We start from the raw sequence: 27,753 nt of genomic DNA on the forward strand, positions 1-27,753 counted from the left end.
TCAGGAGGGGTGGGGAGGATGGAGAATGCCACCCTGGGGATTCTCCTTCATCCTCTGCTGCAGACATCAGCTCCGTGGTCCTGTTCGGGGCCTGCATCGAGGGGGTCGTCCTTCGGGACAAGTAAGTAAGGGGCTCAGGGACGATCCTGTTCTGAGGAGGGTGGGGTGGGCATCAGGAGGCTGGGTTCTGGGAAACAGAACCCACTTGGTACAACCTCTGCTTGCACATTCCAGGGCCAGGACCCCCTCTGCCTACTGAGGCAGCACCTTCTGTTTTAAGACAGTGCCAAATGGTCAGTTTGTTGGCTCCTGAAGGCTCACTCTGGCTGCTAATGTGGATGGATTCCTCGCAGGGAGGGAACTGAGTCAGGGAGTCTCAGGGAGTCTAGGAGGAAGCCAAATGGCACTGTCTGAAAAACAGAAAAAGCTCTTCTTGATTCTCATACTGCATCACATCACCATGTGATGAGGCCAGAATCCCCATTTTCCAGATGGAGACACAGTTTAAGATATATGCCCAGGATGACGCAGTCTTGTACAATTGACCATGTACTCAAATCATTATTAGGGGGGAGGGGCAAGACAAGGGGAGGGTGTTAAAAGGTACAAACTACTCTGTGTAGAAGCAATAAGCTGCAAGGATATACTGTTCAGCACAGGGGATACAGCCAATATTTTATAATAACTAAATGAGGTATGACTTCTAAAAATTGTGGATCACTATGTTGTAAACCTGAAACTTATATAATCTTATGTACATCAACTATATCTCAATTAAAAAAAAATTGAGTTGCCATTAGTACTAAGTTCCAGGCACTGTGCTAAGCATTTTACATACATTATCTCCTTATTCCTCCCACCAATCATATGAGATAGGCTTATAATGATCTTCATTTTACAGCTGAAGGAACTGAGACACAGAGAGGTTGAATGTCTTGCCCAAGGTCACACAGACAGCCCATGTCATCAGGGGCTTTGTCTGTCCCTTCACCCCTACACAGCCAAGCCCCGTGGTGGACGTATGGCTGGCCCCGCAGTTGGCATGGGAAACCTTTGGAAATCTAGGTGGCATTGCTCACCCAGCATCTCCTATCTTCTACTGCTCCCTTCCAGGTTTGGTGAAGCTGTGAATGGCAATCTGGTGGTGGGCACCCTGGCCTGGCCGTCCCCCTGGGTTATCGTCATTGGATCCTTCTTCTCTACCTGCGGGGCTGGGCTGCAGAGCCTCACGGGCGCCCCTCGCCTGCTGCAGGCCATCTCCCGCGATGGCATAGTGCCCTTCCTCCAGGTCAGTGGTGGCAAGGCGTGGGCCGATAGTCCACCCCCTATACCAGCCAACCAGGCCCTGCCCAGCGAGGCCACCCGGTGAGCAGAGGCCACAGCAAGCCTCGAACTGCCTTCTGGTCCCTTCCTCTCTGTGATGCCACTACGAAAAATGGGACTTGGCCCATCCTCAGGGCCATCTCTTTGGGCAGGGTTGTCTGCTCTTAGGGAGAAAAATAAATGGTCCTCCTTGGGCCTTGTGACTGGGCAGGGACTCAGGGAGACAGCCAAAGGGCAAATGAGAGGAGGGTGCTCTCTGTGGTTCTTTAAAAATATATGTATATGATGAACTCCGTCACGGCTGCTTGCTGGCCGCCTGGAGCTGCTCCTCCATCTGTCCCCTCCTGTTCCCCTTCAGGGATCATCTGAACTTCCCTGCACTCGGGTACCAATGTCAGGGTGGGAAAGATACAGCAAAAACCTGGTATCCCCTTGGGTCCCTTTAAAGGATGAGAAGCACAGCATCCCTCTCTCTGCCTCTCCTGTACTGGTCCCCAGGACTGGAGGAGCGAGACAAGAAGTCCCTAGGGTCTCAGGCCCCTGTGATGGTTGCTGTGTCCTCAGGTTTTTGGCCACGGCAAAGCCAACGGAGAGCCAACGTGGGCCCTGCTCCTCACCGCCTGCATCTGCGAGATTGGCATCCTCATCGCGTCCCTGGACGAGGTCGCCCCCATCCTCTCTATGTGCGTCCTGGCCTCCTGCCCTCGCTATCAGCTCTGGGGATACTCCAGCTGTGACCCTGGACAGCCCCCCTGAACCACTTTAATGAGCCCAGTGTCGTAGAAACATGTCCTCTGTTGTACAGACATTCATCCCACGTGCACCGGGGCATGCTGTAAGGGGATCTGGCCTTTGAACCCCTTCCTACGCGTCAGAACATGACTCGGCCGCCTCCCCAGTCTCTTCCTCCCTTCCCCCCTTTTCTCTCCCTGTGAGTCTGTCTCTGCCTCTCCTGCATCTCTGCCTCTCCCGGGCCTTTCTGTGTTCTAGGTTCTTCCTCATGTGCTATATGTTTGTGAACCTGGCCTGCGCGGTACAGACACTGCTGAGGACGCCCAACTGGCGGCCACGCTTTCGATATTACCACTGGTGGGTGCCTGTCTGCCCCCGCCACCTCATCCCACAGGACCATCCTCTCCCTGGCCCCTCACCCCAGCCTATCCCCTCCAGGTCTCAGGATCCTCAACTCCAGCTTTCGTAGCCCAAGTAGCATGAGGAAAGTCCTGGTGAAGGTCTAATTATAATGACAAGTAATAACAGAAGACAGCATAAACAGTCCCAGCTAGAATCCCTCTCATGTCCATAGTGCTCAACACCTGTCAGTCTTGATGAGGAAGCCTCAGTTTCCCCAGCTGTGAAATGGGACAGTAACTGCACCTACCTCACAGGCACCTCTGAGCCTTACAGTGCTTAGGGCACAGAAGGTGCTTCTTGTGTGGGGCCGGACTTCTGCCCATTCTGCTTGATGGTTCCTGATCCCCACAACAGGCTGGTGGGACAGACATGGCGGGCACGATCATGCTTATTCTACCAAAAGGAAATGGAGGCTCCGGCGGGGAAAGGGATGGGCCCAAGGTCACCCCCGTCCCAAGGCTATGGCACACCTAGACCAGAGCCCAGGCTGCCTGCCTCCCTCCCACCTCGGCGCCCCTGCTGCACCAGAGCCTCGTCCCATGTTCCTTCTGGGAGATCTTGCCTCCAACCCTCCCCAGAGACCCCTGCCCTCAGAAACCACCTGGCAGGGTGGTCTGCCAGGGCCTGAGGCACTGGGCCGGGGCACTGTGGTGACCAAGGAGCTGGGTGGGGCCCTGTCTGCGGCTGCTCATCCACCCAGAGGCTCCAGATTCTGGTGGTGCTGCTGGAGATGATGGCGTGGGCTCCCCTAGCCCTGGCTGTAGCCTCCCAGGTCTGGCCCAGGCCCTCCCTGCCCCATCTAACTCTTGCCGTCTGAGCCCTGGGCACCAGTGAGAACCCCGCCAGGGGCTCAGAGGCTGGGTCTCCCTCCCACTGTCCAGGACACTCTCCTTCCTGGGCATGAGCCTCTGCCTGGCCCTCATGTTCATCTGCTCCTGGTACTACGCCCTGGTGGCCATGCTTATTGCTGGGCTCATCTACAAGTATATCGAATACCGCGGGTAAGGCGGGGCGAGGCTGAGCGACGGGAGGGGGGTGAGGAGGGGAGAGAGGTGATGGGAACTTGGGGGGTAGGGGTGGGGTTAAGGCCAAAAGGGAGAGAAGATGGGGAGAATGGAGAGGAAAGCATGAGGGGGTGAGACAGGAGCAGAGGGAGGTGCTGAGGCTTTGAGAAATGGAGGCGGCCAGGAGCCACCGCCCTTCTGAGCCTGAGGTGGACGGCTCTGGCTCCACACTGTGGGGTGGGTGCTTCTCCCTGGCACTCCCCGGCTTTCTGCCTCTCTTGATCCCCCCTTCCCGGCCCCCAGGGCAGAGAAGGAATGGGGCGATGGGATCCGAGGCCTGTCTCTCAGCGCTGCTCGCTATGCCCTGCTGCGCCTGGAAGAAGGGCCCCCTCACACCAAGAACTGGAGGTGAGTGATGGCGACCAAAGGGGAAGGCAGCGGGGCCTGACCCACCCCGCCTGCTTCCTTCTGCTCTGGCTGAGTGGTGTCCAGCCTCATCTGAACTCTTCCCTCCTGTAACGCTGAGGCTGAGCTGAGGTTCCACACATTTGTTCTCCAAAACCCTACCTGCCATGCCAGTTTCTAAGCATCTATCCATCCCTCCATTCATCACATCATTTGTTAAAAAAAACACATATGAACACATGATCTATGCACCGCCCCCTTCCAGTCTCCAGGGACGTAGTGAGCTCACAGTTCCCTGGAGAAGGCATGTGCCCAGACAGGTAAGTGGAGTATCAGAGAGCATTCGCCCTAGGAGAGGTGGGATCATCCACTTTGAGAGTTAACAGGGCCTCTTAGAAATCTCTAGATTAGTAGCAATCTCTCTATTGGTTTCCCTGGTGGCTCAGATGGTAAAGCATCTGCCTACAATGCTGGAGACCCGGGTTTGATCCCTGGGTTGGGAAGATCCCCTGGAGAAGGAAATAGCAACCCACTCCAGTATTCTTGCCTGGACAGTCCCACGGACAGAGGAGCCTGGTGGGCTGCAGTCCATGGGGCCGCAGAGAGTTAGACACGAGCAGAACTTCACTACTACTACTACTACTTGATTCACGTGAAAACCAGGGCTTAGGGAAGGTCTCAGGGGTTGTGGAAGGCAAACCTAGAGCCAGAATCTTCCCCTCCCGCCTCTCAGCCCAGGTGCCTTCGAACTGCTTGCTCTGCAAGCCCTTCTTCTCCTTCAGGTTCAATTTGCTAAGAGTAAAGTCTGGAACTCTGGAATGAGGACATCGTGGACTTGTCCTCACTCATGTCTACTAAACTGGCCTTTTAGAGACTGGAGTTTTGCACAAATAGTCTGTGAATCCTTAAATGCTTAGCACAGGATCTAGCCCAGAGTAGGTGCTTAGAGGATGCTATCAAACTCATGGTTGGCTGGGGAGGCTAAATGAATAAGGAAATGAACGGATAAATAGATGGGTAGATAGCTGAGTGAATACATGTATGGGAGTGTGGTTGGGTGAATAGATGAATGTGTGGATGGATGGTGGTAGGTGGATGTGAGGGTAATTGAATGAATAATGCATGTGTTGGTAAATTAACATGGATGTGAATGGATAACTGAAGGATAAAATAGATGGATGGGTAGGTGGATAGATGGATGGATGGGTGGGTGAGTGAGATGGTAGATAGGTGGGTGGGTGGATGGATGAATGCATGGGTGAGTGAGATGGATGCAGAGATGGATGGGTGGGTGGATGGAGAGATGTGTGGGAGATGACTGGATGGGTTGATAACCTAAGGACATGGGTGGATGGATGTTTAGGGGGATGGGAGTATGGAGGACAGGCAGTTAGTGTATGGAGTATGGGTGTATGAGTTACGGTGCTTGGGGAGGTGGTGGATGGATCACGTGATCTTGCACCTGCTTCAGGCCACAGCTGCTGGTGCTGGTACGTGTGGACCAAGACCAGAACGTGGTCCATCCACAGCTGCTCTCGCTGACCTCCCAGCTCAAGGCAGGGAAGGGCCTGACCATTGTGGGCTCTGTCCTTGAGGGCACCTTTCTGGATAACCATCCCCAGGCCCAGAGGGCAGAGGAGGTGAGTATAGGCCTTGCTGGGGGGCATGTGGCAGTTGGGAAGACAGCCCCTTGCTCCTTTCCACTTTCTTCTTACCAGCTCTGCCATGAGCTGGGGCTCAGGCTTCTCTGTCCTCCTCCTCAGAAGTTGTGTCCAAGGGCTCAGTGACTAAGTTCCTTAGAATCCAACCTGCAGAACCCAAGATGATCAGGGCCAGAAGGGCCCATTTTATGGATAAGGAAACTGAGGCTTAGAGAAGTCAGGTCATTTGTTTAAGGACAGAAAGCAGAGACTCAAAACCTAGACTCCTATTGCAGCTTTCTTCTGCCAAAGCATAAATCTTTTAAAGCGTTTTCACATTGGTGGATTCTTCCAGTTTCCACACCGCATGGGGTTGACAGGGTAAGTATCCAGTGTAGCACAGGAAGAGACCAAGGCCCAGAGAGGGAAAGCAGCTTGCTGAAAGTCACAAAGCTGGCTGCAAGCGTAGCAGGATTTGAACCCAGGTCCTGGGGGCTGGATTACCTGCTCTCGTTCCTGTCTACTGGTCATTGCTCACGGAGCAGTGGGCAGTGCCAGTGTGAGCTGGGGCAGCCGGGGTCTGCAGTAAGTGGCACTAACAGGTGTCTGGTGGGTGGCAGAGGAAGTGGGTTCTGTCTGTGATTCAGGCCTCTCTCCCCTCGGGGCCATGGTTAGAAGTGGATAGGGGAAAGCGGGCCTCAGGGAGGTGAGATGAGATGGGGTGGGGCACCCCTAATGGCTTGTGACAGCCGCTGTTTCTGCCTCACTGGGCCGTTCACACAGATCTGTCAGGGCCCAGGGCTGGAGGCCTCCACTGGTCACTTTAATTCAACATGCCGTGGCTGCACATGTCCTGGGTACCAGACACTGGGGTAGGCCCTGGGGGACACGGAGAGGTGGAAGACCAAACCCCACCCCTCAAGGGGGTCACAGGCTGGTGGGGGAGACAGAACATACACAGAAGGCTCCCCAACCCATCTGAAGTTGACAGGTGCTACCTTAGAGTTAATAACTACAGAGTAAGAGAACGTGTTGATGATCTCTCAGGCTGTATACTAAGCTCTGCTCACAACATATTATGTCATTCTCCCTCTTCCTAAATGAGGTAGCTATCACAACACCCATTTGACAGATGAGAAAACTGAGGCTCACAGAGGGAAGTGATTTGCCCAAGGTTACTCTGCTCTTATTTTCAGCCACTGCATGCTGAATTAACAGATTGGGGCAGAGGCAGAAATTGGAGCCCTTTCTGTTAGGGGATTGGTTAAGAGTGTGAAGGATGGAGTCAAACCCCTGGATTTGAACCTCTACAATAATATCCATTATCCATATGCCCTGAAGCAAGTATTAATTTCTCTGAGCCTCAATTTCCTTAGCTATAAACTGAGAGTCATAAAAACGATTCCTTCATTACACAGATTGAATACATGTTTTAAATGCCTACTATTATGCTAACTTAAAAAAATCGTTAAAATCAAATTGTCTGGCTAAGCAGAGGAGACTAGTTTCATTCTGGTCTGGGTGGAGGAGTGGTGTCTGAAGAAGGTGATGGTTGAACTGGGCCAGGCAGGGTGTCATGGACAACCTGGGGGAGGGGGGTCTGGGGGGTGGGGGAGAGCTTCCCCAGGGAATCTGTGAGCCATGGCAGGGTGATGGCAAGCACGGGGTCTGATCATGAAGAGCTTTGCTTGAGTAGCGGGGAATAGGGGCCATAGGTGATGGGGTGCCAGGGGCTGACACGATCAGAGCTGAGCTTCAGGAAGATCGGGATGATGGAGAGGAGAGATGGGAGGTGGGGGGGGGGCGGGGCTGCAAGGGGCTGAGCGGGGCCAGGGAGGCCTGGGCCTGAGGCTGGTCCTTTTCTGATCCCTGCCACCGCAGTCCATCCGGCGCCTGATGGAGGCAGAGAAAGTGAAAGGCTTCTGCCAGGTAGTCATTTCTTCCAACCTGCGAGATGGCGTGTCCCACCTGATTCAGTCCGGGGGCCTCGGCGGGCTTCAGCACAACACCGTGCTTGTTGGCTGGCCCCGCAACTGGCGACAGAAGGAAGACCATCAGACGTGGAGGAACTTCATCGGTAGAGCAGGCTGGGCTGGGAGTCGCGGGGGGCTGCGTGGGGGTGGGTTCTCCTTCTTTGGGCCTGGGGACCGCTTCCCAGGCATCACAAGTATGGATTCAGCATGTGCAGGTGATGGCGTTCAAGGCTGGCCAGGTGCCAGACACTGTGCTGGGTGCCCAGGGCCTCAGGTGTGAAGGAGACAGACTTGGCTCTTTGCAGGGCTCAGAACCCTGCAGGGAAGGCAGTGCAGGCCAGTGGGAAGACCTACAGCTTTGAAGTCACCACTGAGGCGCGGGTCCAGATGGAACCTCTGGCCCTTCGTTGCTGTGTGATTGTTCACAAGTTCCCCCCCTCTCTGAGCATCAGATTCCTTGGTAGTAGTGGATAATAAGTCATATAGTAACTAACACTTAATGGACTGCGTTCCGTGTGCCAGACAAGTGGCGGCTTTCTCTAAGTCTCAGATTCTCTCAGCAGGCCTGTGAGGGCCAGGCATGGCTGTCTCTGTTTTAGTGGCGTGAAACTGAGGCACGGAGAGATGAAGGTCACGGCAGCTGGTAAACCCTGAGGCTGCTTTATCAGTAGATCCCAGTTAGAGGGTAGCTGGGAGGATTAAGTGAGCGCTGCAGGGTCGCCTTCTTAATCAGAAAGGGCAGGTGTCCTTATTACCATTTGACCAGTGGGGAAACTGAGGCCCAGAGAAGTTTTTTTTTTTTTTTCCCAAGTTCAAACTAGGCCCAGGAAGATGGGGCTTTCCTGACTTCTCAGTCCGAGGCTGAGGCGGGAGGCAGGACGGGGAGGCGTGCTGGGTGCCAGGAGGGGACCAGGGTCCCTGTTTTTCCGTCTGCGATCTCCTTGGCCTCCCCCAGAGCTGGTTCGGGAAACCACGGCCGGTCACCTGGCCCTGCTGGTCACCAAGAATGTCTCCATGTTCCCCGGGAACCCCGAGCGCTTCTCTGAAGGCAGCATCGACGTCTGGTGGATCGTGCATGACGGCGGCATGCTGATGCTGCTGCCTTTCCTGCTGCGGCACCACAAGGTGCGTGTGCGTGCGCGCTCCCATGTGCACGTGCTCGTGGCCGCGCGCTCCCGTGTGCACGTGCTCGTGGCCGCACGCTCGCTCCCGTGTGCACGTGCTCGTGGCCACGTGCGCGGGGGGCTCCCGGGCTCCCGCCCTGCCCGCCTCCGTGTGAGAGCCTGGGAGAGGGCTCCAGTCACCTCCTTTATTCTGAGGTGTTGGGGACTGACTGTGGCTCCCCTGGCAGATGTCCTTGAATTATAGAGGAGAGCCGTGTTTAACTCAAGCGAGTGATGCTTCAGTGCGGGGGGGAGGGGGGCCCACCTTCAGTGGGGGGGGCATTTTTGTAGGGAGTGGCCGCCGAGATAGAGCATTGGTGGGCTACCTGGATGTGTGGGAAGCGGGGTAGGAAGGGTGAGGGACGAGGTCTGGCCCTGGGTCTCCGCATGGCATCTGGACTGGACCTTTCTGGGTCCCCTTCATCTCTCCAGGTTTGGCGGAAGTGTAAGATGCGAATCTTCACCGTGGCCCAGATGGACGACAATAGCATCCAGATGAAGAAGGACTTGACCACATTTCTGTACCACTTACGTATCACCGCAGAGGTCGAGGTGGTGGAGATGGTGAGTCCCCAGGAGCTGCCTCTGACGCTTTGGAGTCCCGCTGGCCTCTTTGCCCTTGGGCCCAGAACCAAATAGGGGAACCCCAGTACCCATCAGTTTGTGATGCTAGGGTCCTCCCCCCACCCCCCAATCAGCTTTTGACTGTGCTGGGTCCCAGTTGTGGTACCTGAGGTCGATTTTTGTGGCGGGTGGCATCTTCAGTTACAGCCTGTGAACTTTTAGTTGTGGCATGGGGGAATCTAGTCCCCTGACCAGGGCACCCCCATCCACTTTTAAGCCTCTCACATGTTCACCCAAGAGCCCTTCCACCCATCCATCCATCCACCCACTCACCCACCCTGCCTTGTCTCCTTTATAAGAATAGACATGTCTAGTAATGCTGACTACGTGTGAGGCACTGTTCTATGCATTTTATATATACATTACTTCTCACAGCAATCAATGAAATAGATGCAGTTATCCAATTATCAGTGTTTCCATTTTACAGATTAGGAAGTTGAGGCACAGAAACGTTAAGTAATTTGTCCCAAATGTGCACCAAGTGGCCGAGCCAGGATTCAAACTCAGGCAGACTGGCTCTAGAGTCCATGCGTCTAGCAGTTACACTCTAAAGCCTCTCGTCTGTCCATTCCGTTCAGCACCATTTACTCGTTCCTCTAATGGTATATTCATTAATCCATATATTAATTCATTCCCATATATTCATTAATCCCATATATTCATTAATGTATTTATTCACTCACTCACCCATTCATTCATATGTGCATGTATTCATTCATCTGTGTTCCTTTTTAAACTTCTTCCTGCTCTCCATTCACCCAGGTAATTAATTAATCAACTCATTCATTCATTCACCCATTCATTCACCCAGTCCCGGGCTTGGCTGAGGAGGGAATGAGCTGCCTCGCCTTCAAAGAGCATCACCCCCTGCTTTGTCCTAGGTCATTGGACAGGGAAGCCCTAGGCTGGCAGCAGGAAGGGGGCCTGCCTCCCTCTTCTTGGCCTCGCACCTGAGCTTGGAGCTCACGCTCTCCTCCCTGCCCCTCTCCCCCGTCCCACCCCTGCCTACCCACAGCATGAGAGTGACATCTCCGCTTACACCTACGAGAAGACCTTGGTGATGGAGCAGCGTTCCCAGATCCTCAAACAAATGCATTTAACCAAGAACGAGCGGGAGCGGGAGGTGAGGTTGCCCTGGCTGGGCTTGGAGTGTCTCAAGCTGCTGCCAGCCCTGGGGCTGCACAGGTTTGGGATGGCCCACTCCTGGCTGCTGGCATTGCCGCCTCCTGGCACTGGTTCCCCAGCAGCAAGGGTGCACGCTGCAGTTGCCTCTCTCCAGCCTCCCAGCCAGGATGCAGAGGGGCTTTGGCGAGGGTGACAGATCTTCCACTCTCGACGTGACTTCTGGGGCCCAAGGGAGAAGAGTGGAAGCTAAATGTGTATGGATGATGATTCCTCAGGGGTGTGGGCTGCCAGTGTGGGGGACAAGGTATCTTATGATAGACCCTTAGAGAGTGAGTAATGAGTGGATATTTCAGGATACAGCTGATGATGAGAGCTGGGGGCAAACCTCCTAGGGTGTGGATGGTGTGTTCTCAGGGCTAACGGTGATGAGCTCTTATGGGGTAAGGCTGGCTGTAAGATCTTCCCATGTGGTTAACGTGGGCCCACCCGCCCTCCAGTGTTTGGATGAAAGCCTCACCCCAGTGAGTGGGGTCCTCGGGGCGGGGGACAGAAGAGCTCTCGGAGGTGGATGACAGTGCAGTTGTCAGAAGTGGGATGTGCACCGACCAGCCAGAACTGGCCCTGAGGTAGAGCTCAGCTGGGCCAGGTGTCAACCCTTTGGTTGCTGGGGAGTGGGAAGGCCAGGGGTACTGGAGAGGAGTTGGAGTGGCCATATCCATGGGGCAGTAGCTATTTGGTGTGGAAGCATCGCAGTATTTTAACAACTGGTAGGTCCCAAAAGTGCACGTCCTGGCTGAACATCAGCGTTGAGGGTAGCTCTTTGCAGGGCATGGGTAGTGATTTCCATGGCACCAACCTGTGTCCCTCCCTAGATCCAGAGTATCACAGATGAGTCTCGTGGCTCAATCCGGAGAAAGAATCCAGCCAACACGCGGCTCCGTCTCAACGTCCCAGAAGAGACAGCTGGTGACAGTGAGGAGAAGCCAGAAGAGGAGGTATGCAGCTCGGGTGGTTTGGCTGCAACCAGTGGGAGCAGAACCTTTGGCCTCCAAAAGAATCACATGCCTTCTTTCATCCCTCAGGTGCAGCTGATCCATGACCAGAGTGCTCCCAGCTGCCCCAGCAGCTCACCGTCTCCAGGGGAGGAGCCTGAGGTGGAGGGCGAGGCAGATCCAGAAAAAGTGCATCTCACCTGGACCAAGGACAAGTCCGTGGCAGAGAAGAACAAGGGCCCCAGTCCTGTCTCCTCTGAGGGCATCAAGGACTTCTTCAGCATGAAGCCGTACGGGCCTGGGGGCTAAGGGCTGGGGTCTGGGGTGAGCCTACAGGGTCTTTGCTCCCTGTGGAAAGCAAATGAGCAGAAGGGGTCCTGGTCTGGTAGTCGGAAGGCCCAGCCCAGACCTCTCCTTGGTTGCCCCGTCTGAGGACTCAGGTTGGGCTTGATTGCTAAGGGTCAGAACGCACAGGTGCAGGCAGTGGAAAGGCGAAGGCTGGGGGGCTGGGAGCGCAGGACTAGTCTGCACACAGGGTGTTGATGGTGGCTCAAGTCCTCAGCTTCTCCTGCTTTTTCTGACCCCTCTCCTTTTTCTTCCTCTCTTTGCTTCTCTTATGTTTCCTGAAGGGAGTGGGAGAACTTGTAAGTGCTTCAGAATTTTTGAATTCTCTCCTAGGTTGGCCAGGTTCCCTACTCTTCTCAGTCTGCAATGAACCCTCAACTCGCGCCCCTGACCTCTGGGGTCTCTGAGTAGCCCAGCTTGGAGTGGTCTAGGGTTGGTGGTCCCTGGCTTGCAAGGAGCAGATCCCAGCAGCCCAGTGCTGGGGGCGGGGGAGGTGCTGGAAGGGGCGACTGGATCCAAGTCCCCCCTCTCTCCTAGCCTTACGTGCCCTCCTCCTCCCTGGCTTCCTCCCGCAGGAACCAATCCAACGTGCGGCGCATGCACACGGCCGTGCGGCTGAACGAGGTCATCGTCCAGAAATCCCAGGGTGCCAAGCTTGTTTTGCTCAACATGCCTGGGCCTCCCCGCAACCGCAACGGTGACGAAAACTGTATCCTGGGCTTAAAATTGGGAGGAAGGAGGGAGGTGGACGTCAGGGGACTTAGGTCCTAGCCCTGGGAAGGAAGGGCTGAGCCGGGTCCGCTTCAGAATCAGCACCTAGGACAGGGACGCGAGCCCGGCGATCTGCGGGCGCCCAACGGGAACCTGATTCCTTGGGGGAGGAAAGGGGACGGTCTTTCTCCTTGACGGGCGCTCAGACATGGAATTCCTCGAGGTTCTCACCGAGCACCTGGACCGGGTGATGCTGGTCCGCGGCGGAGGCCGCGAGGTCATCACCATCTACTCCTGAGAGCCAGGACCAAACACCCGGGCCCGAGCGCGTCCGGCCCGCGGCCCCGGAGCTCTCGCCGCGTCCCCCGCCGCTGTCACCGTTTACATACAGACCCTGTGCCCGCGCCCTGGCCCCCTTTCCCCGCTGCCTGAAGCCCGGAGGCCACGTCGGCTGGGGCGGACCCGGAGAAGACCTCCCCGCCCGGAGACCAGAGTCCCGTTGGCGCGTCGGCCCCGGCCGTCCTTTTTCTAAGCCCGGCCTCGCCCCGCCGGAGGAGACGCTGCAATAAAGGTCGGAGGAGGCTGCGGAAAGGAGCGGACCTGGGGCTTCGAGGACCCCCTCGGTCGTCCGCCCGGCCCCTTCCCTCTCTTCCCGCGCCCCGCCCCGCCCCGCCCGCACTCTGCGTCTCTCCCCCGGCGGCCTGGAGCGCGCGGGGTGGCGAGGATGCGCCCCGCCGTCTGCGTTCTCCTTTCTCCCGCGGCCGCGGGCGCGAGCCGGCCGAGCGTATACATAGTGTACAGGAGACATCGCGTGTATTTTTAACGTCCCCATATTTCTGTGACTTAGAAGCGCAACGGACTTCTCTTCTCGCCGCAGTCACGTTCTCCCGCTGGGGGCGCGCCTAGGGAAGGCGGGGCGCCTCGGGAGGCTGGGTTTTCCTTGACGTCCGAGCGTTTGAGAGCAAAAGTGCTTTTAGGCCCAGGCGGGACTCGTGGTCCCTCGACCACCCACTCCTTCGACGCCTCCTCACCCTTTCCGCGCGCCCTTGGCTTCCGACCCTTCTTCCTTCTAGATCTTTTCGGAGACGAAGTGAGACAAGTGTCCCAACTTTCCCTGGATTCGCCTCCCAGCGAATGTGAGCTTCCACTGTGGCTGCAGACACGCGCGCAGCCTCTTCTTATCGGCTCTTTATGCAAGCTGGGGCCAGGAGAGGGGAGGGGCGTTCCTCAAGCCAGAGGAACCGAGAGAGGCCCTCGCCCCCGCCCCCAGGAAGCCCCGTCCCGGTGCCTTCGCTGGGGGAGCAGGCGTCTCTCCTCCACCGGCTTGTCGCCTGCTCCCCCTATCCCGTGGCTCTTCGCCAAAGACTGAAATCGGGGGGTTGGAGGGCGTCCCCTCCCCCGGAGTTTCCTCCCTGGGACAGGTGAGGGAGGAGGATGCGGTTCTGGGTTTGGGGCCGGATCTACCGGGGTGGCCCTAGCGCTGCCCCTGACATTTCCTACCCTGTTCCCATCCGGCAACTCCGGCCTCGGGGACCCAGCCGCCTTCTCCGCGTCTGGGGGCCGGGCCTTGCTGCCTAGCAGCGGCCTCTAGCTGCGTCTCCCAGGCACCTGGGCCTGGGGGAGGGCTGGAGTCGGCACTTGCTTAGTTCTTAAGCGCCTCTCTGCCCTCCTCCAACTAGGGCCCAAGGCCTTTGGCTTCTCCAACACCAGTCCTTGGCGCTTCTGCTCCGCCAGCCCCGCCGGAGGTGCCCTCTTCCCTTAGAGAAACCCCGTTGGCCAGGTTCCCTTCCCCCAGGGCACGTTACTAAGGGGGACATGCACTGCATGCTCGTTCCAGCGCCCTCTGGGGCTGGGTACAGTAACTCCAGCCCCAGGGCCCTGACTGCACCTAGTTAGACATCCCGTCCACCTCCCAGAGCTGAGGCTTCTGGGTACTCCTGACCTCACCACCTCCCTTCCTTTGAGCCCAAGGCAGAGCTGGCGCTGGTGCCATCTAGACTGGGTCAGGTGTGGCTGGAGGAGGTTTGGACGCCTGCGGTTAGACCAAGGCCTCTCTGAAGTTTGATCAGGGGGCTGGATAGATTTTTCCGGGTAGTAATCAGAAGTTGGAGGTATTAGACACCAGCACTTCCCACCCCCATCCTCCAAGACCTCCCTCTGAGAACCACAGCTGGGTCTAGCCTTCTGGGAGCCTAGCACTCCCAGGCTGAAGTGGTGGGCTAGGCAGAACCGAAAGGGGGCTGTATTAACATCACTTAGGGAACCAAAGTTGCACTATCTGGGCCCAGGCTGTCTGGTTGGCAAGAGCAAAGTTTCCATTGATGAAAACCGACATCCCACAACAAAACCCCAAGTTTTCTGTGCTACATGTGCAATATTTGTTATGAATGTTATCACCCGTCACTCATCAACTTATCTTTATAATCATGTAGCTAGATGTTTCATGTCCATTCAAGTGACTTTTATTCTGAGTGCAATATTTCAATAGCCTTGTAGTGATAACTGGTGTTGCTTTTGTTTTAGATGATCTATGTGCAGGGCAATGCAATGAAGTTGAAAACCCTTGTAAATAAGAGAGGTTGCAAACCAAATCCAGAGTACTTACTACTATTACTAGGCCTGCCTTTAATTTTCAGTGTTTCAGTATTTCGCATTCTGCCTCAGTATTGATCTCGTGTTCTTTGTGCCAAGATGAAAAGGAGAGGGTTGGTTCTTTCCTTTATTGTTGAATGCTCCCATTTAATGCTTTATAGCTTTTACTGTATTAATTTTTTAGACTCCCGTCTGCACAAAATGCAATAAAAATAATTTTATTATACCCTTCACAGCCTGAGGTGTGCTGTTTGGACACTCCAGGGAGAACTAGTAGGTGGAAAGAGGGGTATTCAAAGTGGGCCCCCGTGAGGATCCCAGACTCTTCATCAGAAACACCGACCACCACCGACAGAAGAGTTGGCTGGGTTGACCCTTCAGGTCTGGCTGCCTGGTTTGTGTCCTGAGAGTTCCAGAGCCCTGTCAAACATCTGAGATAGTGAGCACCTCCAGCTCAGGCTGGGCGCTGTCGGTGTCTTCATCCCTAATCTACTGGCAGCCTTGTGCCAGTCACTTCACACCATTTCCTGGTGGGGAGCTCCATGAAATGCCCTCCAGCGCCCCCACCTGGGATGCTGGTTCTGCCAACCCCTTGCATAATGAGCTGGCAACTGAGACAAAATCAGAACAGGACAGCACCCCTCTCTCCATTGCCTTCTGGTCAGAAATGGCCTCCTCGCCATTCTGTTTTCCTTAGAATAAGCGGACAAGCCTGACACACTCAAAGTCTGCCACAAACAAGGATGCTTACACACCATCATAATTACCCAGCAGGCTTTTACTCCAAACTGCGGTTAAAGCTTCTAACTAGGGGAGCTGTAGGAGAGAAGCTAGGGTTAAGAGGTTTTGAGGCCTGACTGCAGGCTGAGGACAAGCGGGGGCAGACCTCACGGCAGACTGAAAGCAGTCAGTGCTGTCAGGGAGCCTCCCCTACAAACTTTGGAAAGCAATGCCACAGAGAGGCCCTACGGGGATTCTCACCCAAAAACAGACGACACAGCTTTCACTTTTGCATTTTAATTAAAAAGTAATCATTTCATCTTATTAACAACACAGGAGTTTCAAAGAGGAAAAAAAACCACTATATAACACAAACAGGTCAGAACATAAAACACTGCCATCTGGGGACCTTGAGTTTTGGAAACCAATGTTTACTCAGCTACTGGCAAGGACTCAGCTGAAGTCACTGCTCTCCCGTGTCTCCGCCAGGGGTCCCTTGAGGCTGATCCACAAGGCTCTAAGGAGCACCATCCCTAGGGAGAAGGCAGCTTCCTTTGGCTCCACTTAGAGCAGCAGGCAGAGGTCCTCCCTCTAGTAACTTCACTCTGGCTCAAAAGTTTTGAACAGCCTCCTGCATCAAGAACACGTCTGGCTACCAAAAGTCTGACATCAAAATGGTCCCTACCTCCTGCTGCTCAGAAAACAGAACAAGAGCCTGGTTTCTGGGCCAAAAGCTCAAAGCAATCACTGAAAAAACAGGTGTTCACTGCCAGAGTCTAGAGCGGTCTTCTCAGAGCCAACTCCATGAAACTACCACTGGTGAGGAAGAAGCTGACAAATGTTAAAGGGTTAAGAGTGGTTGGGGCCCAGATTCACAGTTTGGGTTAAACTGCTGGTGACCGATGCTGTTCAGTCCATGGAAAATCTTCCATTGCAATGAAAGCCACAAAGGAAAAAAAAAAAAAAAGAAAAACCAAGAACCAACTACTCTGGGTCAGGCAGAAAAGTGCCTGCCATGGCCCCTCTTCAACTCCAGAGCAGCCTGCTTAGCAGCCCTCAGGCCGCCCCCACACATGTGGGACGGGGCGCACCTGCGCCGTGCCCACCAGGCCCAGCCTGCGCTCTACAACCCTACACAGGGACGCAGGCAGGAGCTCGTGCTTGGGTGGGCCTGCGTGAGGCCGAAAGCCTGGGGAGGCTCAAAACGAACAAAGGCAGTGGCTCTCGCCATGGAAGGACCACCCCACATGCAGCCAGCTGGGGCCTGGCTGCTTCTCCTCCCCCGCCCCCACATCGAGCTGACAGAGACAAATGAAATACAAACGGAGCCCAGACACCTATACTGCCCATGACCCCAGAGATATTTATTTTCTATCAAAAAAAAGAAAAAAGAAAAAAAAAATAACCCCAACAACAAAAAATACACCTCCAAGGCAGTACAAACTCTGACTCTGGAAGGAATAAGTAACAACAGCCTTGGGCAGAAGAGAGCAGGTGGTAGAAACTTATGACATTCGATGTGGACCTGGATATGCGCAGAGAACATCCTCCAAGTAACTCTACTTAGGACGCAACAGGTAGGAGGCCGGGGGAAGAGGGGCCTGGGGGAAGTTGAGATTTAGCCTCAGTAATGCCTCTGGTATGATCCCATGGGGGCCTGCGGCTGCCCCACCTGTGCTGTGGTCTGGCTAACCAGGTGGGAGAGAGCAGGGCCACTCTGGATCAGGGTGTCCAGAGCTTTCTGTACACTTGGATTGTCAAAGTTGATACTTGTGGAAGACACAGACCTCTGGCTAGCCAAGTTGCTGGCAGGTGCCAGGAGGGTGGAAGGCTGGCCAAAGAGCCCTTGGGAAGGAGCCCCAGGCCTGGGGCCCATGTTCCGAGCAGATCCTGCCTGTCCCAAAATGCTTGGAGGCTGATTGCCAGAGGCCTGTGATCTTTGCTGAGGCTGGCTGTTCGCTGCTGTGGAAAAATTCTGGTTCTGGGTGTTTCCGGCAGCAACTGAGGGGGATGCAGAGCTGCTATTGGCCGCAACCGTGCCACTATTGAAGAGGCTGAGGATTTTGGCCTGAAGCTCTTGCTGGGAGGTGGGGGGTGCAGCTGGAGTGGGTGTAGCAGACGGGAGCACTTGGCCACTCTGGAGCGGTTGAGAGCTTGGCTGTGTCTTCAGTGAGGCACCCGAGGTCGCCCCGAGTGGTTGACGGGAAATCGGGCCTAGAAGACAGAAAGAGGAGGTATCTGGTTAAAAAATACCCTCCATGGGCAGGAGGCTTAGCAGCCCAGGGAAGAACAACAATCACTGATTACATCAATCACACAGTACACAGACTATAACATTGATTTCCCAAAGGGGCCACTTCATAGTATGTGCTGTTTTCAGTAAACAGCTTAGTTTCCCCAGAGAACTACTTTTAAAAAAAAGGGCATCCATCTTGGTTCCCAGGGAGTCAGCAATACTAGCCCACCCACCACCACATTAACTACAGGGATCAGAATTCAGTATCCAAATCTTAAGTTACCATTATTACACCAGCAAGGATGGCCCATGCGGGAAAACCCATGGGATGGGCTCATTCCCTTATGCACCCCAAAGACCCCTGGGCCTGCCACCCTCCCAACAGAGCCTGGGGGTAGAGAAATGCAGAGTCAGAACTTCACCTCGGCCCTGCCACGTAGCTCACCAGGCAGAGAGTCGGCGCTGCTCCTCATAAGCCGCTCCTTCCTCTCTCGCAGGTAGTTGATGATCTTGTCAGTCTCTTCAGCAGTGAGGTACCTGTTGTCGGCCAGCAGGTTGATGAGGCTTTGGATGGCTGGAGGGTGCCCCCCACGCATCCCTTCCTCAGGGCCTCCTCGCTCTCTTTCCTGGAGGATGGCTTCATCAGCCATCTTGGCCGCCTGTCTGGCAATCTCCTCGCGCTCCTTCTCCCGGCACTCATTCTTATAGCGCTCATAATTTCTGGCCACCAGCACCATGGCGTCTGCCTGGGGCATGTTGCGATGCTCTGTAGGAGGGAATGACATGAGTTATTTTCTCCCATGACAGATTTCAGTGCCCACCTGCTGAACTCTACCAAGCCTTTCCTGACCTCAAACAAGCAAGAAAACCATTTCACTGACAAAAAGCCTTGGAATGGGGATGGGGAGAGGTGGGAGGGAGGGGATGCAGCTGGGAAGACAGAGAATGGGTTTCTTCAGTGGGAAACAGACACCCTTGTAGAGAGCTAGTTCTGTGGGGAATTCTTAGATCACAGACATGTAGTAAAAACCAGAGAAACACGACAGTCTCTCACAGATTCAAAAAGACCATGTGGAGAATAACCACAGGAGGCAGGCCATGGGGGTCCAAACAGCCCTTCTGTAAAGCCTGGCTTTCCACCGCGCTCCTCAGGATAGAGTTGTCTGTTAATGTATCAGTTCAAAGGTTATGGATTAAGATCAAATTATGATCCTAAATAACCTCCTCCCCTCACCCTTGGGCAACAAGATTTATAAGGTGGTGAGAAGACTTCTTGGCACTTGATATAAATGTCTTCACACATCTTGAGGACTGCTCCTCAGAGAGGCGAATGACCTACTGGAGAGGCTTCTACACTCTATGCTAATGGGTAAAACTGGTCAGGCAAATAGAGGGCCCAGGGTGGTGGAAGAAGGGAAAAGTCTATGCTGTGAGAGCAATCCGCAAGGCAGCAGTTGACTGAGTCTCAATAATCTGGGGGCAAAAGACTAAAAGTTACTTCAGGGAAGGACTTCAGGAAACCTCCCCTGGGCCTCCAGGAGGTCAAGGCTGCCTCCCTCTTCTCAAAGTCCCTCCACTGACTTCTCCAGCGCACTAACAAAGAGTCTCCTAACTGCCTGGCACATGCTTTGTCCCTCATCCCAAAGTCTGGTGAAAGCAGGGGCTCCACCGCGCTCAGTGCAGGGTGTGCCAGAGCGGTGCTGGAGCTGGCTCTCGCTGGGGCGAGCAGACTGTGCGCCTCTCTTCCCAACTTGCCCTGAAGTGACTTCATGTTGGTGGCTTGAAATAGAACACAGTGGGAGTTTTTACACCATGGAAATCAGCAAATTCTATAAACCACGCCGTCCCCACCCCAGAACTGGCTGTTAAACATTTGCCAACACATCACTGCACATACCTAAGGGCTGAATGTAACGTCATACACAGCAGGCCCAGAACTGTATCCAGTGAAAGAAGATCAAACAAATAAATGACTATGCAAGTTTCTGCCATGCACTTATAAAAGGGCCCTACCACATTTGAGCTGAAATACCTTTACCTAAAACCTGCTGCTTCTGAGTAAGCCATAAAAAAATTAATGAACTAGTATCTGGAAGTTTCTGGAATTCTAACCCACTGGGGCCTCCATACCTTGAGGGGTTCCAAACATGATGTTGACTGTACAGGAGCGGTGAATCTGGTGTTGCTGGGTGATGACAATAGCAAAGGGAGACCCTCCCCTGCTAACATCCTCCAAGGCTTGTGACAGTGATACTTCCGTGTTGAGGAAGATCAAATCTACTACCATGCCTAGGTCTCGGACCTTCCGCCCCACAGATTCAGCATAATCTCTGTAGAAACAAACAGGATCCAGTTGAGTACTCCCTGATCAACTCCCAATCTGCACAGTGGCACCTCAGCCAGAAGACTTCAAATCCTAGTGTCAAATCCAGTGTCTCCCTAGCACCCTCTTCAGGCTCCAAGAATCTAAACCAATTCCTTCTCTTTATATTGGCTCACAAGCTTCCAATGGAACAGTACTTAGTATCCCAGGCCCTTCTCTTGATTCTCTGGTCTGATGGTCATTCCTAAACACCATCCTGTTGCCTAAGACTTGTAGCACATTTCTGTCTTGGCAGAGGCTGTACACCATAGTGGAAAAAGCATGGGTTTTAAATGCTAGAGACAGGTTTAGATCTTAGCCCTAACATTTACTTGCAAAGTTGAAGCTTTAAGCAAATCCCTTTACCTCTTACAAACCTCAGTTTCTTTACCAATCAGACAGGAATAATACGGCTCAGCTCATATGTCATTTCCTTAACTTTCTCTCCAATCTAAATCAGATCCTTGATATATTTCTTCTCATAAGACTCATCACCAATACATTTATTTTTGTCATCTGTCCAACTAGGGTATAACCTCCACAAGAGGAAGGGGCCATGTGTGTTTTCCTCATTAGCATTAAGCTTCAGGACCTAGCACCTGCCACACACAGGAAAAATTTGATGAATGAAAACACATGAAACACGATTACTATGAAGATTAGAAAAATAATTTAAAGCGCTTAGCACGGAGTAGTACAGAGTAGGTGCTCAGAAAATGATAGCTGTTACGATGCATTTAAAAATAAAAAGGCAAAAAAGCTATCTGCAAGTTAAAGCAGCATCTACTTCTAAACAAGGCAGTCCAGAGCCTGTGAACTCTGCCTGCTGTTTGGTGTCTCAACACCTATTTCCCTAGCTTCTGCCTTGAAAATTAGCTCTTTAACCCCAAACTGCTAGAAAATACATGAAGTTATTTACTAACCACATGGGGAAAGGGAACATAGCTACTGCCAAACTTGCAAGCTGCTACACTCCCTTCTGCACCTCTGAGCTGCTTATTCAAGGAAACAATGTGAAACAGAGGTAGAATAAAATAGTGCTGTGAGCTCTGGCTTGGCTAGCACAGTCACCTAACAGCTCTGCAAGGCCATGGCACTTCACAAAGAAAGCCAGTTTCTTGGCTGACGAATGCAGGGACATGCCTTCCAAAGTATTAGGGACTCGGGGTTCTCTCACAAAGGGGACATCTACTGCTTTGCCTGACCAACATACATGCCCTCGGATTTTCCTTTGGGGAGGCACCCCTTTACCACTCAGTCTACACCAGTTCCACGGGGTTAATCCCACTTTTAGCACTATGGGTGGGCACATGACCTAGCCCTGGCCAATCAGGGCATCCCAGCACTGCTGGCCAAAGTGACAGTCTAGGGATGGGAAATAATTCCAGGACTTCAGGTGGAAGCAACAGGAAAAAGCAGCTCTCTTTCCATGGGTTTGCTAAGCTAAGGAAATTCATGTCTCATGTCAAGAGCTAGCGCTGTTCTGTCTCTTCAAGCAGACAGCTTGTCTGAGAGTGAAGGCAACACAAAGACCAAGTCATTATGAGAGGCTGACCCTGAATGCAGCCATGCCTGAACATCCCAGTCAAGCAAACTAAAAACTTCCCTTTGGGCTCAAGCCAGTTTGCAGTGGGTTTTCTGTCATCTACAACTGAAAGAACTCTGGTTAACACAGTACAGCAACGCCAGAGTACACAGCCTGGCAGTGGGTACAGCTGCCAAGAAGACGACTAAACTTCTAATTTCTCTTCTGCTTCTTCTCCTCACTCAGGGAAAATCCAAAGGGTTCTTACTTAGTCTGCTTGTTGACCACAATCACAGAACAATCAACAGGCCTCTCAGCATCAAAGCGTCTCTGGATTTCCTCAAAATACTGACGATAGAGCTCTTCTCTACGACGTTCCTCACGTTTCAGACGCTCTGCAGGATGACACCAGGGAAAACTGAAACATGGACCGTGCCTTTCTATAAAAATAAGTCACAGACCTTATTTTCAATCCTGAACTACTTGTAGGCAAAGGTTGTAATATACACATCTCCTCTGAAGTAATCCTCTAGACTACCTCCTAAAAAATTTTTATTTTTTTACTATTATAAGTTCATTAAAATGGAATGAATGGATTACAGGGCATGTCTGCTTTAATCTGATACATGCTACCAGAATGTCCTCTAGGAAAGGATATTACTAATTCATCCTTTCTTTGGGGTGGATCACCTAGTGCTATTTCTCCATATCTTGGTCAACACTGAGTTTTGTCATTAAAAAAAAAAAAAAAACCTGCCAATTGATAGGCAAAAGATAGTATCTCATTATTATCCTAATATTCATTTTTGGGACAACCATTTAAGATTCTTATTGACAGGTAATTGTAATTTGCTTAAAAAAAAAAATCAGGTAATAAAAAAAAAAAAGCACAACAAAAAATCCCAAACAAAACCAGGCAGTAAAGTATAAGTTCTGTAACAAACTAAAAATGAGGCTCTTAACTTGACCAGGAATAAAACAACTTAAAAATCTTAAAGATGTATTAAATATACTGAGAAAATCAAGGCTTTAAAAAAACATGTCTTTATCTAAAAAGTAGATGCTCTTAGGTAAAAATTATAAATAAAACAACTCTCCCCACATACGACACAGGTAATGCAGACGGCTATATTTATTTGGGCAGTGAGCAAAAAGCAAACATTTAACCTCTTCAGCTTCAATCTTTGGTTCATTTCTTTTCTTTTTTTTTTCCCTTTATTTTTACTAGTTGGAGGCCAATCACTTCACAACATTGCAGTGGGTTTTGTCATACATTGACATGAATCAGCCATGGAGTTACATGTATTCCCCCATTTCTTTTCTTATTGACAGTATTTCATATTTATTTCTTCTTGTTGGGTGACTAAACCAGATGACAGTACTACTTTGCATTTTAAAAATTATTTTCAAGCTGAATGCTCTCTACAAATGAACAGGCCGTTTGTATTTCTTCTTTTCGTGAATTGCTGAGCCAAGTCATTAGCTCCTTTCCAGCTGGTTATTAGTTTCCTCTTTCTTTTGTAAAGTGTTCTATTTGTGATAAGAATAAACTGTTTTTTCTACTTTACCTTTTGCACGAGACTGACTTTCTGGGCCTGGAGGGCCTCGTCCATCAAAGCTATCTCTGTAACGGTCAAAGTAAGCATCATCTTTCCTCCTGCAGTAGTCATCCATTCGCAGGTATCGGTCATAAGAGCCTTCTCTCCTGAAAAGGTAAAGAAATGTGCACAATGTTAAAGGTTTTATCCTGCAAAAATCAAATACAGAGAATTCTTCAAGACCCAGCTGTCTGTGAGGATGACATAGTAAGGCACAGAATTTTGGGATTAGGAAAGAAAATTAGTATCTGGGACTTATTGCTCATCAGCTCTGTGGCTGGGACTGAGTTAACCTACCTTCCAAAAGGACTGGGAGGATGTACAGAACGCTCTCAGCATAATGTAAGCTCCCTGGCCCAAAGTAAACACAAAATAACTGGTAGTAATTATTGATATTAGTTTTGAATAACCATTCTAGGCCCTACCCCAAGCCTCCTTCCTTGTGCTTTTTAAAAATTGTGGTTAAAAAATAGAACAAATCAAAAAAGTATACATATATAAAATAATTTTCATCATCCTGAACAATCTGAACAGAATCTCACCCCCAATCTCTGTAACTTCTAATCTACTTTCTATGAATTTGCCTTTTCTAAATATTTCATATAAGTGAAAATATATATTTGTCTTTTGTGACAATGTAGCATAATATTTATTTCATGTAGCATATTTTTTAAGGTCTATCAAGGCTTAGCAGGTATAAAAACGACCTTTCTTTTTATGGCTGAATAATATACTGTATGGATATATCATACTTTTTAATCCATCTATTGATGGACATTTGAGTGGTGTCTACCTTTTGGCTACTGTGAATAGTGTTGCTATGTACAGTCACACCCATCTATGTGAGTTCCTCTTTTCAATTCTTTTGGATATATATTCAAGAGTGGAGCTGGTGGATCATTAATTCTACCACACTTAACTTTCTGAGGGACCACCAAACTTTTTCACAGCGGTCATACTACTTTGCATTCCTACCAGCAATGTATGAGGGTTCTAGTTCCTCTACACTTTGCCAACACTTAAAAAAAAAAAAACTAATAAAGCCATCCTAGTAAGTATGAAGTGCTATCTCATTGTGGCTTTGATTTGCATTTCTCTGCTAACTAAGGATGTCAAGTATCTTTTCACGTATTTATTGGCCATTTGTACATCTATCCTGTGGTCCTGCATGGCCAAAACAATTTGCACTCCCATCTTTTTCTCCATTTGCACAATGGTGCCATTCACAGCCCACAGAAAGAGACCCAGATTCATTCATTAAGTAAAATCCGTCTTCAATCACATATTCAGCAAATATTTATTAAGCAGCACATCTCTCATGGTGATAGACACCGGAAACATAGGCCTAAGAAAGGCACTGCTATAGAGTTTTCAATTAGTTCAGCAGAACAAACATAAAAAAGACTGCTATCAAAAACAAACAAACAAAAAGCCCAGCAAGCAGAAGGGCTGCAGAGGTTACCTGTACATGGGATCTCGGGACTCTCTCATCTCTCTGTATCTATCGTACATGGGATCTCGGTGATCTCGAAAATTCCTAGTTTCTCTCAGGTCACGAAAGTCTCTAAGATCCCTCATGTCCCGAGCATCACGCATACTTCTGCTGTCTCGGTGATCCCGAATGTCTCTGGTATCTCTGTGGTCCCGCAAATCTCTGGGGTCTCGCATGTCTCTGCCATCTCGAGCATCCCGGCCATTTCTGCCGTCCCTGGGCTCTCTTCTTGGACTTCCTCGAATGGGCGATCGATCACGTCTTGTATCTCGACTATCTCCAAAGCCATATGGATCTCTGTGGGAGGGGGCAAGAAGATGCTAAGACAAAGGAACTGAAGGAGTTGACCCTTGACCTCTTTACTGGAGAAAGCCCCCACCCTCCAAGCATTTTTCTCTAAAACACAGCAGTCAGTGAGAAATAAGATTACAATTTTAAGGACAGTCACCCATCTGGTCAGCAAATAAAGACTAGCAGGTTTTAGAATCTCCAAAGATTAGGATATTCAAGGAAGAATGTATGATCCACAGCCAAGGGTTTTGACTGGGGTCATAGTGTTTATCAGATTTTGGGGGGTAACTCAATATTTTGTATACATGTCAAACTATCATCTCTATCTCAACAGGTTTTCAAACTGAAAGGGTCTTCCCTCATTCATTTCTTCCCACCAAACTTGTTTGAAAGAGATTTTAAAAGGGGAGAATAGTTGCTGCGTTGGGGGGTGGTCATAATAAGGGGCAAGACTCATGAAGGAAAAATGAGCAAATGACACAATCTCATACAAGGTTGGCACAATCTTATACAAAGTAATGGTGATCCAAGGAGTTATCCTTAAAAGTACAGAAAACGTTACTTAAAAAAACATTGAGCAGGATCAATCAAATAAAGGGGAAAGAAGAAAGAGAAGTACAATACAAGACACACAGTCAAGTACAGGAACACTCTATCTTCTTAACATATGAGTAGTGGTCTCTCTCAGTCTAAAGTTTATGTAGAACCTGGCTCCTTCTGGTCAAGGTATTCTTTGTTTAAAAACAAAAGTGTTTGAAGTCACAGGTGTTCGGCTTGATCTGATTCAATATGCTCCATGAGACAATCTACCCCACTGGGAACTCATTCTCAACATATTTAAAATTAAGCTTCTTATTCAACCCACTCAGGCGCAGTCAGACCTTTTCACTTTTGCCAAAAATCATCTTCCCAGTTACCAAGGTTTAAGTTCTTGAGAGTTAACTTTGATTTTTCTTCCCTATCAAGTCACTTGAATACTCTTTGCTTTTCTTGTTCATTCCCATTGGACTTTTAAGTTCAATCCAAACCCTTATTCTATGCTGGCACCACCAAGAATTTCTAAGATACAAAACCAAAATCCAACCTTCCAGATTTCAATTCTTTCAGCAAATACCAGATAAACCATCGATTTCCACCTGTTACCAACTGCAACTTGGCTATCACGCTTCTGGGCACTCTTCCCTAACAAATTTGGCCCCTTTCCATTTATTATTTCTTCCTCATTTCCTGATCCAACTTCCTTAGTTCTACTTAAGCTGTTCTTATGACTTAACTCACATGTTCTTATGACTTAACTCAGTATTTCTGTTCACATGGCTTTTCATCGTGGAATGATTTTCCTGCACTAACTCAAGTATCACCCAACGCTCAAAGCCAAGTTCATGTCCCATGTCTTCCAAAAAATATTCTCTGTCTCTGGAGTAACTGCTAATCTCTCCTGCTAAACTCTGAGAGCACTTACTATTTCTATTACTCATCTAGATCTGATTTACCTTTTTACAATGTCTCCTTGTAAGACCTGCTTTAAGGATTACCTCCTCCGTAAAACCTGCCCTGAACTCTTGATCTTTTCCAGCAAAAAGGTCCCTCCCCCAGTCATTTCCATCTCAATAAATGGCACATCTATCTACTCAGTTGCTCAAGCCAGGAAACTGGATGTCATCCTTTCTTTAAAGCCCTATCTATCCACTCTTCCAATGACATTTCCAAAATCTGTTCACTCTTTCTCTGAAATCGATATCCATTCTGCCCATGTTTCTTTCTCCCCATTGGAACCAATGAAGGCCAACCCCAAACCACCTTTCCCCAAAACCACAGCAGAGCCTGCTAAAGTAGTCTCCCCATTTCTGCTCTTGCCTGTTTCCTAATCCTCTTTTAGATTACTCTAGAACCATCTTTTAAATATGTAAAACCCTTCGCTGGTTTCCCAGAGTATTTAGAATTCAGTTCAAAATCTCTACTGAGGCTAATAAGACTCTGCCCTGCCTCAGCTCTTGTTTCCTCCAAACTTATTCCGCCCCCTCCCTAGTCTGCGTCTTTCTTACCATATTGACTTTTCAGCTGTAACTAGTCAAGGTTTTTCCCAATGCCTCTCACTGTGCAGCAGGAACTACTCCACACTCATTTTTCCAGGTCTCAGGCTTAACCATTCCTTACTCCATGATACTGTTAGTTTAAAACTTTGGTCCCCACCCCCCCCCCCCAAAAAAAACAACTTTGGTCCCTAAATTTTGGCCACCTTCTCTCATAGCACTGTTTCACTCATGTTATTTATCACAATTTGATGTCACATATCAATTTACTTGTTTAACACCTGTCAGCCCTACTAGACTGCAAGTCCATGAAGACAAGGACTGTCAGTTTGACTCCATGATAAAGCCACTACATAGGCTTATATTGTCTGGCATAGAGCAGATGCTCCATGAACCTGTTACATGAGTCTTGCTCTGCACATATATTTCTATTGCTGCACTTATCACACTGTTCTGTAGTTATTT

At 50.7% G+C, this 27,753-nt stretch overlaps 2 protein-coding genes across 7 annotated transcripts in view; one reads left to right on the plus strand and one right to left on the minus strand.

The window, feature by feature from the left end:
* Window positions 1-12,978, plus strand: part of SLC12A5 (solute carrier family 12 member 5) — a 34,403-nt gene extending 21,425 nt beyond the window's left edge. For both annotated transcript variants that reach the window (XM_061125885.1, XM_061125886.1), the window contains exons 11-26: window positions 64-121; window positions 1,114-1,288; window positions 1,888-2,006; window positions 2,314-2,412; window positions 3,339-3,458; window positions 3,765-3,869; window positions 5,338-5,506; window positions 7,388-7,583; window positions 8,435-8,604; window positions 9,075-9,206; window positions 10,282-10,389; window positions 11,264-11,386; window positions 11,474-11,673; window positions 12,013-12,027; window positions 12,304-12,437; window positions 12,646-12,978. In XM_061125885.1, the coding sequence (XP_060981868.1) occupies window positions 64-121; window positions 1,114-1,288; window positions 1,888-2,006; window positions 2,314-2,412; window positions 3,339-3,458; window positions 3,765-3,869; window positions 5,338-5,506; window positions 7,388-7,583; window positions 8,435-8,604; window positions 9,075-9,206; window positions 10,282-10,389; window positions 11,264-11,386; window positions 11,474-11,673; window positions 12,013-12,027; window positions 12,304-12,437; window positions 12,646-12,737 (2,015 nt within the window). In that variant the 3' untranslated portion in view covers window positions 12,738-12,978. The remainder of the gene's footprint in view (window positions 1-63; window positions 122-1,113; window positions 1,289-1,887; window positions 2,007-2,313; window positions 2,413-3,338; window positions 3,459-3,764; window positions 3,870-5,337; window positions 5,507-7,387; window positions 7,584-8,434; window positions 8,605-9,074; window positions 9,207-10,281; window positions 10,390-11,263; window positions 11,387-11,473; window positions 11,674-12,012; window positions 12,028-12,303; window positions 12,438-12,645) is intronic.
* A 3,054-nt stretch (window positions 12,979-16,032) lies between these two features.
* NCOA5 (nuclear receptor coactivator 5) overlaps window positions 16,033-27,753 on the minus strand; it is a 29,265-nt gene continuing 17,544 nt past the window's right edge. For 2 of the 5 annotated variants that reach the window (XM_061127398.1, XM_061127396.1), the window contains 6 exons: window positions 24,935-25,261; window positions 23,443-23,579; window positions 22,143-22,314; window positions 20,118-20,317; window positions 18,433-18,753; window positions 16,033-17,965 (listed from right to left, as the gene is read on the minus strand). In XM_061127398.1, the coding sequence (XP_060983381.1) occupies window positions 17,376-17,965; window positions 18,433-18,753; window positions 20,118-20,317; window positions 22,143-22,314; window positions 23,443-23,579; window positions 24,935-25,140 (1,626 nt within the window). In that variant the 5' untranslated portion in view covers window positions 25,141-25,261 and the 3' untranslated portion in view covers window positions 16,033-17,375. Of the gene's footprint in view, window positions 17,966-18,409; window positions 18,754-20,117; window positions 20,318-22,142; window positions 22,315-23,442; window positions 23,580-24,934; window positions 25,262-27,753 lie in introns of those variants that run through there. The other 3 variants (XM_061127400.1, XM_061127397.1, XM_061127399.1) reach the window with 3 other exon arrangements.

The sequence above is a fragment of the Dama dama genome, chromosome 23, assembly GCF_033118175.1.
Source record: "Dama dama isolate Ldn47 chromosome 23, ASM3311817v1, whole genome shotgun sequence".
Classification (NCBI taxonomy): Eukaryota; Metazoa; Chordata; class Mammalia; order Artiodactyla; family Cervidae; genus Dama; species Dama dama.